This window comes from Podarcis vaucheri (genome assembly GCF_965113315.1).
Source record: "Podarcis vaucheri genome assembly, chromosome: 9".
Taxonomy (NCBI): domain Eukaryota; kingdom Metazoa; phylum Chordata; class Lepidosauria; order Squamata; family Lacertidae; genus Podarcis; species Podarcis vaucheri.
This window is the reverse complement of record NC_138767.1, coordinates 39,210,694-39,226,269: the sequence shown is the minus strand read 5'-3', so window position 1 is coordinate 39,226,269 and position 15,576 is coordinate 39,210,694. Positions and strand designations below refer to the sequence as shown.

Genomic DNA, 15,576 nt, shown 5'->3' with positions numbered 1-15,576 from the left:
AAGATGTAATGGTAGATTGCAAACAAGGGAGAAATCCCTTCTTTCAAGTCTTTATACAATTGAATGCAGTAGAATATAACTTTTTCCTTTTTCTCTTTTTGTTAATGCAGGGCAACACAATTATTTATGTGCTGGACGGAATGACTGTATAATTGATAAGATTCGAAGAAAAAACTGCCCAGCTTGCCGATTACAGAAATGTCTTCAAGCTGGAATGAATTTGGGAGGTAAGCATATATCATTACTAGATACTCCCTGAGAAAACATGTTTTAAACATGTCTATTCTTAAACTGGTATCAGCTGGATGGTCTCAGAAGTTTTATCCTGAATTACTCAACTAAGAAAGAAGTATTATACAAAAGCTACTAAAACCCTATTGTCATTCTAGGTTTTTTCCTTTTTTTGAAATATGTATTTTATAGCTCAGAATAAGGAAGGTGGGTGTTAGATGATGACAGTAATTTTAGTGGAGTTTCACACAGCTAAGAAGATTAAAGCATCAAGAGTTGTGCAGGGTTTTTTGGTGGTGCTGTAGGAACGTTCCAAAAGAATATCAAAATAGAATTAACTGAAAGAAAGTTCAAGCTATGTGTTATCTGCCAGATTTCCTGCTAATTTCCAGCCTAGTAATATTATATATATATATATATATATGCTTTCGTAGATTTTCACGGGTACAGGAATGCAGGTTTTGGTGTCTTCGGGTGTCTTCCCGTGTAAGAGTCGGGGTGTCTGTGCGACGTTTCGACGAGGTCTCACTCGTCATCTTCAGGCTGGTGCTTTCGGCTTCTTGTTACTGGAACAGAGCAGAATCTGGTGTTTGAGTTCCTATAAATACTCTTTAACATGGAACATCACCACAAGAGAATAATCATGGAAGCCATCGAGATAGAGAAACACCCTCACAACATGAACAAGCGTGATGACACGTCCCGCCTGCCAGACATCTGGAAATTAGCCCTCCCCACAAAAACCGACACCAGAACCAGAGGCACACAGAACGCCGTCACCAATCAACCACACCAGACCCAAACCCAGACCCTCTCCACAGACATATTACAGACTCCATCCAGTAGCCAAACTATAGTGGCACCTCCGGATGCTGCACCCCCCTGCAATCCCTACACAGATCTGGCTGGCACAAGGCACAAAACCACAGCTCGCCCCTATACACGAAGCCAAGCCAGAGCACAACTAAATGCAGCACAGCCATCTTCTCAGAAAAACTCTTCACAAGCTCAAGAGGTCAAGACACGAAAGCTTTAGCAACTAATCTACACTTAATGACCCACCCAGTGGTATTCAGAATATCACTCATGAAATCACTCAAGATATCCCTCAAGTAATTAAGGAACAAAAGAAGAAAAGGCACACTAATCTAGGAACTTCCTCTCTGCCCAGAACGTTGGAGGCTATACACCACACCCCTCAACAGTATTTATAGGAACTCAAACACCAGATTCTGCTCTGTTCCAGTAACAAGAAGCCGAAAGCACCAGCCTGAAGATGACGAGTGAGACCTCGTCGAAACGTCGCACAGACACCCCGACTCTTACACGGGAAGACACCCGAAGACACAAAAACCTGCATTCCTGTACCCGTGAAAATCTACGAAAGCATATATATATATATATATATAAAATGGGCAGAGTGATCCAAGAGGGTGGGGAGAGCAAGAACCAAAGGCAGACAGACTGCATCTTCCTAGGCTTTTGCCAGGCTTCTGCTGGCAGGTTGGAAGATGGTAGTGATGATGGTGGGTGTGCCCCCCCAATTTCCCCTTCCAGTTCTTTTTCTTTTTGTTATTTTAAAAGCAGTTTTGTCTCTCATTGATACCAATGGGAGAGAAGCAAACTGCATGTGTGGTGTAGTTGGTTTTCCTGTTGTTGGGTATGTCAAAAGGAAAGGACTGTGGGATCTTTGCTCTCCAGCCTCTTCCCACACACCCTCAACGGGCCTATGGAAATCCTTCTCTTTTCCCTTTCTGACATCTCTGAGTCAGAGATGAACCAGCTTCAGGTACAGTGGTACCCCGCAAGACGAACGCCTCGCAAGACGGAAAACCCGCTAGACGAAAGGGTTTTCCGTTTTGGAGGCGCTTCGCAAAACGAATTTCCCTATGGGCTTGCTTCGCAAGACGACAGCCCATAGAGAAATCTCAGGGACAGCGGGGAAGCGCAGCGCGTCTTCCCCACTGTCCTCGGACCTCCTCCCGCCGCCCGGCATCGGAACGAAGGTCCGATGCCGGGTGGGGGGGGAACGCCTCCTCCAGCCGCCGGGCATCGGAACGAAGGTCCGATGCCGGGCGGGGGGGGGGAACGCCTCCTCCAGCCGCCGGGCATCGGAACGAAGGTCCGATGCCGGGCGGGGGGGGAACACCTCCTCCAGCCGCCGGGCATCGGAACGAAGGTCCGATGCCGGGCGGGGGGGGGGAACGCCTCCTCCAGCCGCCGGGCATCGGAACGAAGGTCCGATGCCGGACGGGGGGGGGGAACGCCTCCTCCTGCCGCCGGGCATCGGATGGCTTTCCTGAAGGCTTGGGGTGGGAGGAGGGTTTTCCTTCCCACCGCCAACATTCAGAATGCTGTTCTGAATGTTGGTGGTGGGGAGGGAAAAACCCTCCTCCCACGCAAGCCCCGGGAACAGAGGGAAAGCGCTGCGCGCCTTCCCCTCTGTTCCCGTACCTGTCCTGAAGGCTTGCGGTGCGGAGAAAAGCCCTTCTCCGCACCGCCAGCCTGGCAAGCGGTTTCCCTAGGAACTCATTAATTGATTTTCAATGCATTCCTATGGGAAACCGTGCTTCGCAAGACGAAAAACTCGCAAGAAGAAAAAACTTGCGGAACGAATTAATTTCGTCTTGCGAGGCACCACTGTATTTCCACAGCCTCAGAAAGGGGGTATCAGATGTCAAGACTCTGTCTCTGAAGGTGAACCTTTCTAGCCGTCCTCTGAGAGGAAGTGCTGGTGGATTCTATGTGCCCTATATTCATTATTAAATTGAGTAATCTCTTTTAGCAGTATAATTTCATACCTGCACTATGAAGATACAAAAGTCCATTTCTAGCCAGGCCTCTCATAAATGTAAGGTTTCAAGTTGAGCTGGGCCAAAGTATCACCAAAATATTTTCGTGTGAGGTGAAGGGGGATGTTCGGTAGAAAAGGTGTTCTGCGTACCTTTGTTATTTTTGTGGGTGTTTAGCCACTCAGTTGTTTTTACCTGCCTTCTGTGTATCTCTGAGCAGGGGGAAGTAAAAGGACAGCTGTCGTCCAACATATGTCCAACATATTCTAATATCTTTCTAATTACAACTGATTTCATAAATCACCTCACTTGTAGGAACCTCAAGCGGAAGGAAGCATGTCCCCAAATCGCCTAAGCAACATCTCTTTTTGTGTTGCACTGCAACCTTGCAGCACAGCAAGGGAACAAAGGCGCAGGTCCTTGTGCTACCACAGCATTGCAGTTGTGTACTTCCTTCCTCTTGCCCCTTGCAAAGATCAAAGCTCACCCAATATGAAGAGTTTTCTCCCTTTACAATGTGTCTGTGAAAAGGGGGCGACTTCTCAGCCAGCAAATCTTTGTTTTGACTCCACTGCAGAAACTGTAGTGAATGGAGGCTTAAGATGATGTAATCAGTTTGGAAACAGCGTTTCACGGGCAGAATGCCCTCTGTCCTTGAATTTTAGAAGCAAATGACATGTAAAATCATCAGCAGCAGCATCATTAACCTGCATTTGCAACAAAACATATTTATGCTATAAGTATTCCAGTGGTGGTAAGCTGTAGCTGGCTAAAAGAAGAATGACGGTCGAGGGTAGAAGGGGGGGGGAGAGACTTACAGAAATTGCCCTTCAGTTGCACAGGAAGGAAGGAAACTAAAGACTCCAGGCAGGAATTGGGAGGGGAGGGTGAAATTCAGATGAAGAGCAGGGACTGGCTCTTGGGAGTAGCAAAGTTCAGCCAGAGGGAACAGTTGGGTGTGGAAGCAACCAGGGGTGGGGGTGGGGAGCTGGAAGGAGGATCGGCCAGTCTTAATTCTAATAGAGATTAAGTTGTTTCAACAAAGTTAGCAGGAGGGTGCGATGAAGGTGCTTACTTTAGCTACAGGATAGTGCCAGAGAAATTAAGGAGGGATGAAGGCTGATGCAGAAAGATGGTTCTTTAATATTAGAATGTTTGCTAAACCTGGAATATGATTTTAAAGAACAAAATATTTCGATTGCTCACATAAATAGCTCATTTCTAAAATTTATTTATGAAGTGTATCTTGTTCCTAAAGTAATCCAGAAAATAACTTAGTCTACATCCGGCATTTAATTTTTTTAATTAGCTCAAATGAACTGTGGATCTGGTGAATCAATCTAACTGATTCACTATTTTGGTCAGTATGGTTAGAGTATGATAACCTTTCTAGATTTAGCAAGAAATTTGTGTGCTATTATCTAAACTTAAGATAATGTTTAGTTTCCATGGAATAAGCTGGGATCAGTGAGGAGGAGGAGGAGAAGAAGAAAACGACCTGTAGCCTGGTATGTACTTAAAGGGTGTGTTATGTGAACTTTAGTGCAAATTGCATCAGATTTCATTTGAGCACTATTTTCAAAAGAAAATATTTGATTGACTTCAGATAAGATCAGCAGGGTATTCTATGTTTTTGTAGAATTTTGCTCAATTGTTTGTTCTTTTAATGTGAGATTTATATTGCTAAAGTATAGGGAACCTGTGTAAGGTTTTCTGGCTAGGAAGAACATTACAGGATTTCATGTTGGAATCAGTAAGATATCTCCTCATGACCTCTAATTTACCTACTTATCTTCCATATTGTCATTTAAGGTGTGTTTACTCTGGCCTATAATGTAATCTAAGAGGCTCTGTAGCCTAGAGCCAGACCACCTATGGCCATGAGCTTGTCGGTTTTCATAAATTAGGCAGCACCTGGCTACTCTTAGAAGAGAAAGCTGCAAGTAAATCCAAGTTGCTAACAGCAGTTGAGTTGGTGATTTATTATAAGGTGTTATCTTGATATATTGTTTCCTCTAAGTTATTGCTTGACATCCAGTCCTGCAGTTGTTCCCCAACTGTGTTTTTGGCTTTTTGGGCTACGCATGGCCCAGTCATCCTTAACCCATCCTATTTAGGACACTCGAGACTTAAATTGTTCCATTCAGGATATGGAAGCCCACTTATCTTGTCACATGTATGTCCTGAATAATTGGATAAATTCTTTGATTTGGCGTCTATAGTGTCAATCAGAATTTGGTCGGGCAGTTTCTGTCACACAAACCACCACAATGTCTTCCAATTAGTTCTTGCAACCGGGCATCCCAGCTTGCAATGTACAAGGCTGTTTGTGTAGACCCATTTGACTCTGAGTTCAGATCTGAATCAACCTTGGGTACCCTAATGGATGACGTTTATTGAGGTCCCATCAGCATTATGCATTTAAAGCAGTATCAAACTCTTTAAATAGTTTTTAAGGGGGCTGAGGTTTCTTAGGCCCTGTTTCCTTCATAGAGCTGCAATTTCCAGCGTGCTTTAACAGACAATACCTCTTTTCAGGAAAGTCTGGAAATAGTAGCTTGGGGACGGGGTGTGGGGGAATAGTGGTTCCTATGCCCAATCAATAGGTCAGTTACCTGCTCTGGACAGGATGCACTATCTCTGAAGGAACAGGTACACAGTTTGAGGTGCTTCTAGATCTATCTCTGTTGCTTGATGCATAGGTTGTCTCAGTGGCCAAGAGTGCCTTTTATCAGCTTTGATTGCTAAGATAGCTATGACTGGTTTTGGTAAGATAGCTGTGACTTGGTCCAGGCATTGGTACGTCAGTATTGGATTACTGTAGCATGTGAGGCTTCCCTTGGAAATAGTCTGGAAGCTGCAGGTAATGCCATTGTTCAGGGTTTTGCTCCTAGCATTTAAGGCCCTGCACAGCTTTGGTCCAGGCCACCTGAGAAACCACCTTCCATCATCTACCCCTCCTGGTAATAGTATTCTTCTGATGGGGCCTTGTTAAGAGGGGTAGCTGGCAACAAACAAACAAAAATAGTCTTTTAGTGCTGCAGCTCCAGCTCTCTGAAATCAGATTCCTATTGAAACTAGACAAGCAGCTAGCATTCTTGCTTCTGGGTGGCATCTGAAAACCTTTATTTTGAATATTCTTCCCTGATTTGTAACTCAGCCATTTTGTACATTGAAATTGATATTTTAAGACTTGATTTTACACTGCTGTGTATATATTTAGTTCTTCTATACATTCTGATATTTTTATTGTAAATGGCAGGGAAGCCATTTCTAAATTCATTAATAATAAAAAATATAAATATAAATATAAATATAAATATAAATATAAATATAAATATAAATATAAATATAAATATAAATATAAATATAAATAATATAAATATAAATAATATAAATATTCTGTCTGTGAAAGGCAGAACAACAGAATCAAAAATGTATGTATGGGTGTGTGTGTGGACGCATGAGGTTTTGCTAGCAAGGGCACATAAGGGCACAATATAAGTAGGCAATCTGCATTTATGGATCTCTTCTTTCTCATGTGGTTTGCTGGAGTTCTGGTTTCAACACATCTGAGTAAGCAGTGCAGGATCTTTCTGAGTGGGAGTACATGTCTATGTTGGTTGATCTCTTTCCACACTTATTTTTCTTTTGTTGATTACATCCCACCCTGAGTAATCTCTAAAAAAGAATGTGAAATTATCCTAAATAGATAAACTCTCATTTTCTTACCCATTACTTCCTTATATATTTCCTTCCTGATAAATTTAGGAATGGGTTGAGAGTCAGACCTCCCTAACTGTGCATCTTAAAGCTAAGAAACTGAGACTTGCATAGCCAAACATCTCCTTGCAGCTACTTCTTAACAAGCACCTTTTAAGATGTTGACTGGGGAAAGTAATGTGGGAGCCAACATCTGCCCTGAATGACCCTATAGTCTCTATTTCTGAAGAAGCCCATCATTGGGACTAGATGTTCTGCTCAGTATGTATTACTTTGGTCTTCCTTCCATGCGTTCAGATCATGCTAACAGATCCTTCTCAGAGTGCCATTCTCATCATATGCAAAGCTCATTGTCTCAAGGAGTAAGATTCTCTCCATAAGATAGCTCACCAATCTCCTCTGCTATGCCCTTGTTTGATAAGCATTTGGATACATTAACTATTCTTATTTGTTGTAGCATATTTGATGGTTCTCATTCATCTCTAGGCATTTCAGAGATCTGTCCCTTCAAATTGTTTAGAACACTGTGTGTGGTGAAGCCTTATAAGATCAGTGGGCACCTTCCTCTCTATTCATTAGGTTGTGGCTAATGTCTGCACTTCTCTGTCTTGAGCACCCTTTCATGAGAAAACCAATAGGATAGGGCAGAAACATAGCCTTGTGACCCAGTGATCTTCCTTTAGTCCAAACATTCTTCTACTGTCAAGTCAATAAACATTCATCTGACCTTCATGGTATTTTGGTCTACATTCTAATGTGTGTGTTTTCCCCACACTACCTTTTTTGTCACCCTGTGCACATTTTGCTTCTTGTTTCTCTGCAGCATCTCCAGAAGTCATTCTTCTCGTTGCCCAACTCCAAAGTTCTTGTCCTTGCTATTTCTTAACTTCACTAATGCAGCCTTCACTTTCCCTTCCAAGTTTCCACGTCATCATATTGACTGCATCCAAAATGATTCTGCAGAAATGAATAATCCAGCCTGCTTCATTGACAGATGCAAGCCTAATTTTAAAAAGAGGCATAATATACACAGAGCGACATTATCAGTTTTTTGCTGCCTTTCTTCCAGTAAAATCTCAGTTAAGGTAAATGGAGATATAAGGTTGGCAATTTTAGCACAATGGAAGCCCTGCAGACACAACAATTTCTGTTGGATACCAGCACTTCCTTTCTGGAAGAGAAGCCATATGATGAGTCCTGAATTTGGCATCTGCACTGCATTAGTACTGTTTCCTTTTCAGAATTCTACTTTCATGTTATTTTTTTTAGGGGGTGGAATCTAGAGTTCTTTGTATACCCATAATAAAGTCCCTCAATAACCCTATTCAGGCAACCTGACTCACAAGTTGAATCAATCCGTGGGGCCATGCTGATTAGCCTAACCCTCGATTTGTCTTGCTCTGAATCTCCCTGCTCCATGGCATCTGCACAAACGTATTCAGAAAGAAGAAACTTCACAAATACAGCTGTATACACTTAGAACTCTCATGCAAGCTGGAGCCTTCTTTGAAATCGGGGTTCCGGGTTCAATAGAAGCCTTCACATGTACAAATGTGCACATTAAGCAGGGTAAAGGTTTTGTCTCTGCAGACAGTCATGGAGCACATGCAGACACCTGGGGAAAATCCTAATTGGAGCACCCAGCATCAGGGAAGGACTAGCTAGTGTGGCCTGGGCAAGCATGAGTTGGGTGGCCTGAACAGGACTAATGTCTCCTATCAAAGCAGTAGTTGTGCATTTGAAAAACAGACAGTTCTTCAAGACATTCCCTTTGAAATATTCTCAGAGTCGAGTAGTAATTTCATGCTCTTTATTTCAGCTCATAGGAACAGTGATTGAATTTCCCCCCCACACCTCAGGCTTTATATGCATTATTTACACAATCAGTACCATCTGATTGGTTGATTATGTTTCCCTCCTGGCACCTGATTGGGCTGCAGCTGCAGGCCAATCAGTTGTTGCATCCTAGTATCCGACCTAGTATCCTACTGTTCTAGGTTCATTTTAAAAAATACTAACTGATCTTTCTGGTTCTTACTGTATTAAGTCGTTGTGACCTGGTTGCTATTCCCTTAGGTGTCATTCATATTATTATTTTTATTGAAGAAAGCTGATAACATTTTGCTAACATTCTTCCGGTATTCCCCCCTCCCCCACAGCTCGAAAGTCAAAGAAGTTGGGCAAATTAAAAGGGATCCATGATGAACCGCAGCAGCAGCCGCAGCAGCCACCACCCCAAAGTCCAGAAGAAGGAACGACGTATATCGCTCCAGCGAAAGAACCTTCTGTAAACACAGCACTTGTTCCTCACTTATCTGCAGTTTCGCCGGCACTTACTCCCTCGCCTGCTATGGTCCTTGAGAACATTGAACCTGAAATTGTATATGCTGGGTATGACGGCTCCAAGCCAGATACGGCAGAACACCTGCTCTCCACTTTAAACCGTCTTGCTGGCAAGCAGATGATTCAGGTGGTAAAGTGGGCAAAGATACTTCCAGGTAAGGGGGCTCCTCTAGCATATCCCTTTAATAAGGGCCTCATGGCTTTCAGGCATGCCTTGCCCAAAAGAACTTGGTAAGAATACTTTCCCTGTATCAATATTTAATTAATAGCTTCCTCTGAGGAAGCAATAGTCCTTTGTGTGTGAGACACTGCTTGTGTCAGTGAATAGAAATTTAAATTTCCTCTCCCAACAATGCATGCATGTGTTTTGCATAAGCTATTGCCTAAATAAAATTAATATTTGTTTAGAACACATGAAAACATAGCATCCAACTGCTCCAAGTTGGACAGAAACCCAACAGCCATTCTTAGGCCTTCTCCCCCAGATATATATTGTTTCATTTTTTTTTAATGGGCTCATGAGGACTCTGACCTGGAATTATTTCACACAAGAGAGGCTTAACCATGAAAAATGTGAAATAACAGTAAGGATGTAAATTGTCCCTTACATATACTGACTGGATTTCCCTCCATTTCCTTGGGATTAGGGTACAAAGTATTTCAATTACACATGATGTTAGCCATGTAGTTTTGCCATTAAAGATGGTTTGTTTTGAAAACTAGCCAGTGGGGAAGAAGGGCCATATGGATCGGGACCATAGTGTGTTAGGGTAGAGGGCTCTGCCCTCCCCACTCATGCACTTGGCAGTTGAAATTGCAGGTTCAGAGGGCCCAATCCAGATTGGATCCATAGCAGGGCAAAGGGTAAAAGACACACCCCACCTACTTCCTTGGATTTAAGGGTGGTTCCCTAGCAAGCCTGAACCTCAACACCTCTCTCTAAAAATCAAAAATCACTGCTGCGTTTTCAAAACGTAGCATATTTCATTGTTAAAAATGGATGTGGATAAACTGCCTGCACAATGGTGTTTTGTTTTCCATACTTATGATGGTGGTAAAGTAGCTCACTGATCTATAAATGCTGTTGTTGATTTGTTGTTCTGTTCTTCAGGTTTTCGAAGCTTGCCTCTTGAGGACCAAATTACTCTAATCCAATATTCTTGGATGTGTCTATCGTCATTTGCCTTGAGCTGGAGATCATACAGGCATACAAATAGCCAGTTCCTCTATTTTGCTCCTGATTTAGTCTTTAATGAGTAAGTTATCTGACAAATATTTGCTTTTACAAAAGAAGAATAAATAGAGCACTATTAGATATGCAGAGATGCAAAGGCCGCAAAATATGGATGCCAATGAAAGAGAGCACAGGAAATATCTTTCTGAGAAACCTTCCTCCTACCCATCCATTTGATCCGTATCTGCCATTGTATCGGATACTGTTTCCAAAGCATTAACATTCCATTGGCGCTTTGAAATGTAGCTGATATGAAACCTAGATTAACAGAAAACATCATTCTTCCCCCCCCCCTTTGGTGCCTACTGTAGTTTGGAGGACTCTCTACCTTTCAGTATACAAAAACACCCATATTGCTGGTTTTTCTAAGCACATTCACAGAATAGTTCTTTTGTATATAGCTAGCAGTTTGTCCAGTGTGTGTTCATGACGGTTATAATTCCTTTTCTTTGCAGTCTTGAAAGAAACCAAAATGTTTTAATGAAGCATTCCTAGCTTCATATTATAGCTATAACAGCGGGGGGGGGCATTCCATGTCTGTCTTCCTTTCTGTTTTAAATTCACCTTTAAAGCCTTGCCCATGCTAGTCTCCAGATTCTTAAGGCGCTCTGTCTGGCATGTGCCATGTGCTGTGTGTGTTGAAAGTATTTGGAATGTATTAAACTGTTAAACTTGCATATTTGCTGTACTGTTGGAATATTGTTATTTGTCCTGTGATACATATGTTATGTGGGTTGCAGTGGAACATTACTGCTGTAGATGTTTTCTTCTACAGACTAGCATTTCAGGTCTGCCTTGACCTTCATTTGTGGATAAAGTAACATGTAAACCAGACTGTCACAATGTAGATGGCAACGTAGTCCCCATAATCTCAGTAGCTCAGTCAGTAGAGCATGAGGCTCTTAATAATAATAATAAATTTTTATTTATATCCCACCCTCCCCAGCCGAAGCCGGGCTCAGAGCGGCTAACAACCAATTCAGAATCAAATTAATGGCAACCATTGGGCTAGAGTGTTATGAGGATTACAGAAGGAGGGGGTCAGACTATGCCTTGGCCAAAGGCCTGGTGGAACAGCTCTGTCTTGCAGGCCCTGCGGATAGATGTCAAGTCCCGCAGGGTCCTTGTTTCTTGTGACAGAGCGTTCCACCAGATTGGGGCCACAGCCAAAAAAGCCCTGGCTCTGGTTGAGGCCAGCCTAACCTCCCTGTGGCCCGGGATCTCCAAGATGTTTTTGTTTGAAGACCATAAGGTCCTCCGTGGGACATACCAGGAGAGGCGGTCCCGTAGGTACTAGGTTCCTAGGCCATATAGGGCTTTAAAGGTTAAAACCAGCACCTTAAACCTGATCCTGTACTCCACCAGGAGCCAGTGCAGCTGGTGTAGCACCGGGTGAATGTGATCCCGCAGCGAGGAACCCGTAAGGAGTCTCGCCACGGCATTCTGCACCCACTGTAGTTTCTGGGTCAATCTCAAGGGCAGCCCCACATAATCTCAGGGCCGTGGGTTCGAACCACATGTCGGGCCAAAAGATTTCTGTATCGCATGGGGTTGGAGTAAATGACCCCTGTGGTCCGTTCCAACTCTACACTTCTATGATCTACGAACTGCAAACACTGCTGCTGTGATGGTGAGCTGTATTTATGAATGCCAGATTCACACTGTGGCATTATTCACCCAAACAGGTCCTCGAGGAGTGTTAGGCTACTTGTACAAGGAAGGCTCATCACCACTACTCAGCCTCCTGTGGTCACACTGTTCCCTACATCAGACAGCTGCTCTGTATGATGATGCTGGACCTGAAGTTGGGTCTTTCTCCTTCTAGACCTAAGAGGGAAGGGCCCCATAGCTCAGGGACAGAGCATCTATCTGCATTGCATGCACAAGGTCCATCTTCAATCCCTGGCATCTCCAGGTAGGGCTCAGAGACAACCCTCTCTGAAATCCTGGAGAGCCACTGTCAGTCAATGCAGGCAATACTGAGCTAGATAAGTACAAGTCAGCTTCCCATGTTCCTATTTTGGCTTAGCTATTTTAGCTAATTTGAAGGGAATTGAACTAGATTGGGGTCCCATCCAACTCTACGATTCTATGAGTCTAACATCTAAAAACATTTTCTGTTCTTCAATTCCTTTTATTAGCCAAAAACTGATGGAGTTGCTGCTTGGCCCATATATAAACATTAAGCATGGGGGTTCTTTCTGCGACTACAAAGGGTTTGATGAAATTCACATATGATTTTACTATTCATCAGGTGTAACTTACTACTACAGTGGTACCTCGCAAGACGAATGCCTCGCAAGACGAAAAACGCGCAAGACGAAAGAGTTTTCCATTTTTTGAGTCATTCTGCAAGACGAATTTCCCTATGGGCTTGCTTTGCAAGACGAAACGTCTTGCGAGTTCTTGCGAGTTTGTTTCCTTTTTCTTAAAGCCGCTAAGCCGTTAATAGCCGCTAAGCCGCTAATAGCCGTGCTTCGCAAGACGAAAAAACTGCAAGACGAAGAGACTCACGGAACGGATTAATTTCGTCTTGCGAGGCACCACTGTAGTACTCCTAGTAGAGTCAGTGCAGGGGAACAGTATGCTCAGATTAATATGAAACCAATAGCATAGCTAACAAAGTGCAGGGTTTTTTTCAATGTTAGATTTTAAAAGTGTTTCCCAAAAAGTAGGTCAGAAACCAGTAGTGTGCAGCTAGTTTGTTGCCTAATGATAAGCACTGGATTTTAGGGCCATAAAGCATATTTCTGGAGTTTGGAATGAACAAATAGATATGGGCAGTGCAGCTGGCGTGCTGTATTTTGAAGGGGCACTTATTTTTAGGAAACTTTTTTGTGATGCATCCTTTCAGTTTAAATATGCTATACCGTGGTGGTACAGAAAGGCAAATCTGAAAGCAGGTTAGGCAGCTAGAATTCACATGGGATCAATAAGTGTCCTTGGCTACTGCAGACAACTCTGTGTCAGTGAATCATGAATTGAAATGGGCAATGAAGATGGGTAATGCTAAGAACCAGTCATATTTTCAGTTAAGATCCAGTACATTAGGCCTTAGTTATAGCTAGGATTTTTAAAATTTTCCTTTTCTAATTGATTTTATAAGTGTTCTGGTTAAATAACCATTCGGATGAGTGTCTTTCTATTGTGTCATGTGCAGTCACTGTGGGAATCCTTGCTGAACTTGAGAGCAATGGGTTTATCATTGCATAACACACTGTAAGGCCGCAGCTACCTCTGCATGACCTTTCAGCTATTTCAGCTTGTAACTCTTCCTGGTATCCTGAACAGCTAATTCTGTGTTAACAGTTAAGGAGGGAGAAGAGTTAAAGAAAAGGCTGTGTTTTCAAGCATATCAGATTTACTTTAATTCTACAGTTTCAGAGGAGGAAAAGCTCGTTTGCTGTCATTGTTGCATTTAGCAGAGTATTATTCCACAACTTTCGTAGGTCATTTGCTATATTGCCTTTCCTACTGACATTTGTTTTGCTTTCGCTCTGTTAATCCCATGGGCCTAATTTTAGGAAGCTTTTTATAATCTTGTAAATATTAATAAAACATTAACACCTATGTTATTTAAGTATTTGGCCAGAGAATTTTTGCCAGTGGTCTGACAGTGAGATGTACATTTAATGGGTAAGGATGGTAATTCATGATCTTGTTGGAGAATCAACCAAGTATTTTTGGTATACTATCCCATATTTTTTCTGCTTCAGAAGGCCTGGATTTCATGGAAATGTGTACCAAAAGTTTAACAAGAAGTGCAGACACTCACATTGGATAGATATTCTTAGTAACAACTTACGTCAGTATTTCTCAACCTTTTTTTTAATCCCATGCTCCTTTTAGCTAATATTTTAAAAAATCCATACCCCCTTCAGGCCTGGCTTCCCTAATTATTTTATTTGACTATTCAAAAGGATTGAAATATTGCAACTTTAATTATAAATCATATTTTTGGGCTTAGTAATGAAGGCAAATGAAAGTACTTAAATTATTTTTAAAAAACTTCAAGTTTTCCAAAAAAAATCACATAAAATTTCAAAGTGTCAGTTTCTGCGTGAAAGGTCACGCAATTATATGACAAGCTGCGTGCTTGCCACAAGCTTTTGGATTTAGGGTGTTGTGGAAGACAGAACACTCCTTAGGTCGCTTTCAGCATCCAGACTGTTGTGCTGCTTTGTTTTAATAGCTATAAGAGCAGAAATACTCTGCTACAAAGGCATGTATGCAGAGGAAAATAGCAATTTCCATTCCAAGCTGTACTTGTCACAATCAGCACTGCTTCCATTTTGCTGCACTTAGGCTTCCCACAAAATACTATGTTATGCATCTCACTGTCTGCTATTTAGTTATGGATATATTTACAGAACTTATAGAACTTTTGTTCCAATGTAAAGGAAATGTCAAAGCAGTGTAAAAACAAGACCGTTAATTAATGTGATGTGAACAAATTCCTTTCTTGATCAGAGAGATACATGCAAACTGCCGCAATTTCCACTTCCTTTTCTGCCTTCATCAGTATTCTCCAACATCTGTAGCTGACAGCACCAATTATCTGGTGGGCTGTACATGAGGGGGAAACAAGTCCTGGACTCTGTTTAGGTTCCTCTTGGCCCATACCCCAGATGACTGCTGCTGTCAGAACATACAGTGCTACTAATCTTGCAGAAACATGGTTCACATACATTTGGTGCTTTATGTGGCATACTGCATCCCTTCTCCCGGGCCCAGTGCTGGTTATGTATTTCTCAGATGGAGGGGAACTTATGCTCAAGTGGTGTAGCAGCCATAGTTCTTCTGTTGCACTTTGGAGCTTTATAGGACATAATGCTTTCTGTAATACATCTTCATATGTAGTCTGTACCTGCACTGCTGTAACTTGGTGTATTCTGGTATTCTGTTCTTGTAAAAGTGGATATAGGGAATTAATGGGTTGCTGTTTTTATTTTGATTAGCTATTTTGTGGTCTTGTATTTTGATTTTGTCCTGTGAACTGCCCTGAGACCTCCAGGTATAGGGCAGTATATTGATTCAATAAATAATACTAATACCAAAATGCTACTAATAAAAGAATAATAACCATCAAGCACATGTGCCATTGAATTCTAAGCAAACTGTTACTGAAGGAGATTTTTCCACTGCTATGGAAATAATAATAATCAAACATCAGGCTCATGAGAGCATTTGAAGGCGCTGGAATATCTTTATAGAATAAATCAGTATAAGGTTGAGTTTCACAGTACAAGAGGA

At 42.2% G+C, this 15,576-nt stretch overlaps 1 protein-coding gene across 5 annotated transcripts in view; it reads left to right on the top strand.

The window, feature by feature from the left end:
• The window catches only part of NR3C2 (nuclear receptor subfamily 3 group C member 2), a 134,312-nt gene that overhangs the window by 100,100 nt on the left and 18,636 nt on the right, over positions 1-15,576 (top strand). For all 5 annotated transcript variants that reach the window (XM_082237580.1, XM_082237579.1, XM_082237577.1 and 2 more), the window contains 3 exons: positions 111-227; positions 8,906-9,244; positions 10,201-10,345. In XM_082237580.1, the coding sequence (XP_082093706.1) occupies positions 111-227; positions 8,906-9,244; positions 10,201-10,345 (601 nt within the window). The remainder of the gene's footprint in view (positions 1-110; positions 228-8,905; positions 9,245-10,200; positions 10,346-15,576) is intronic.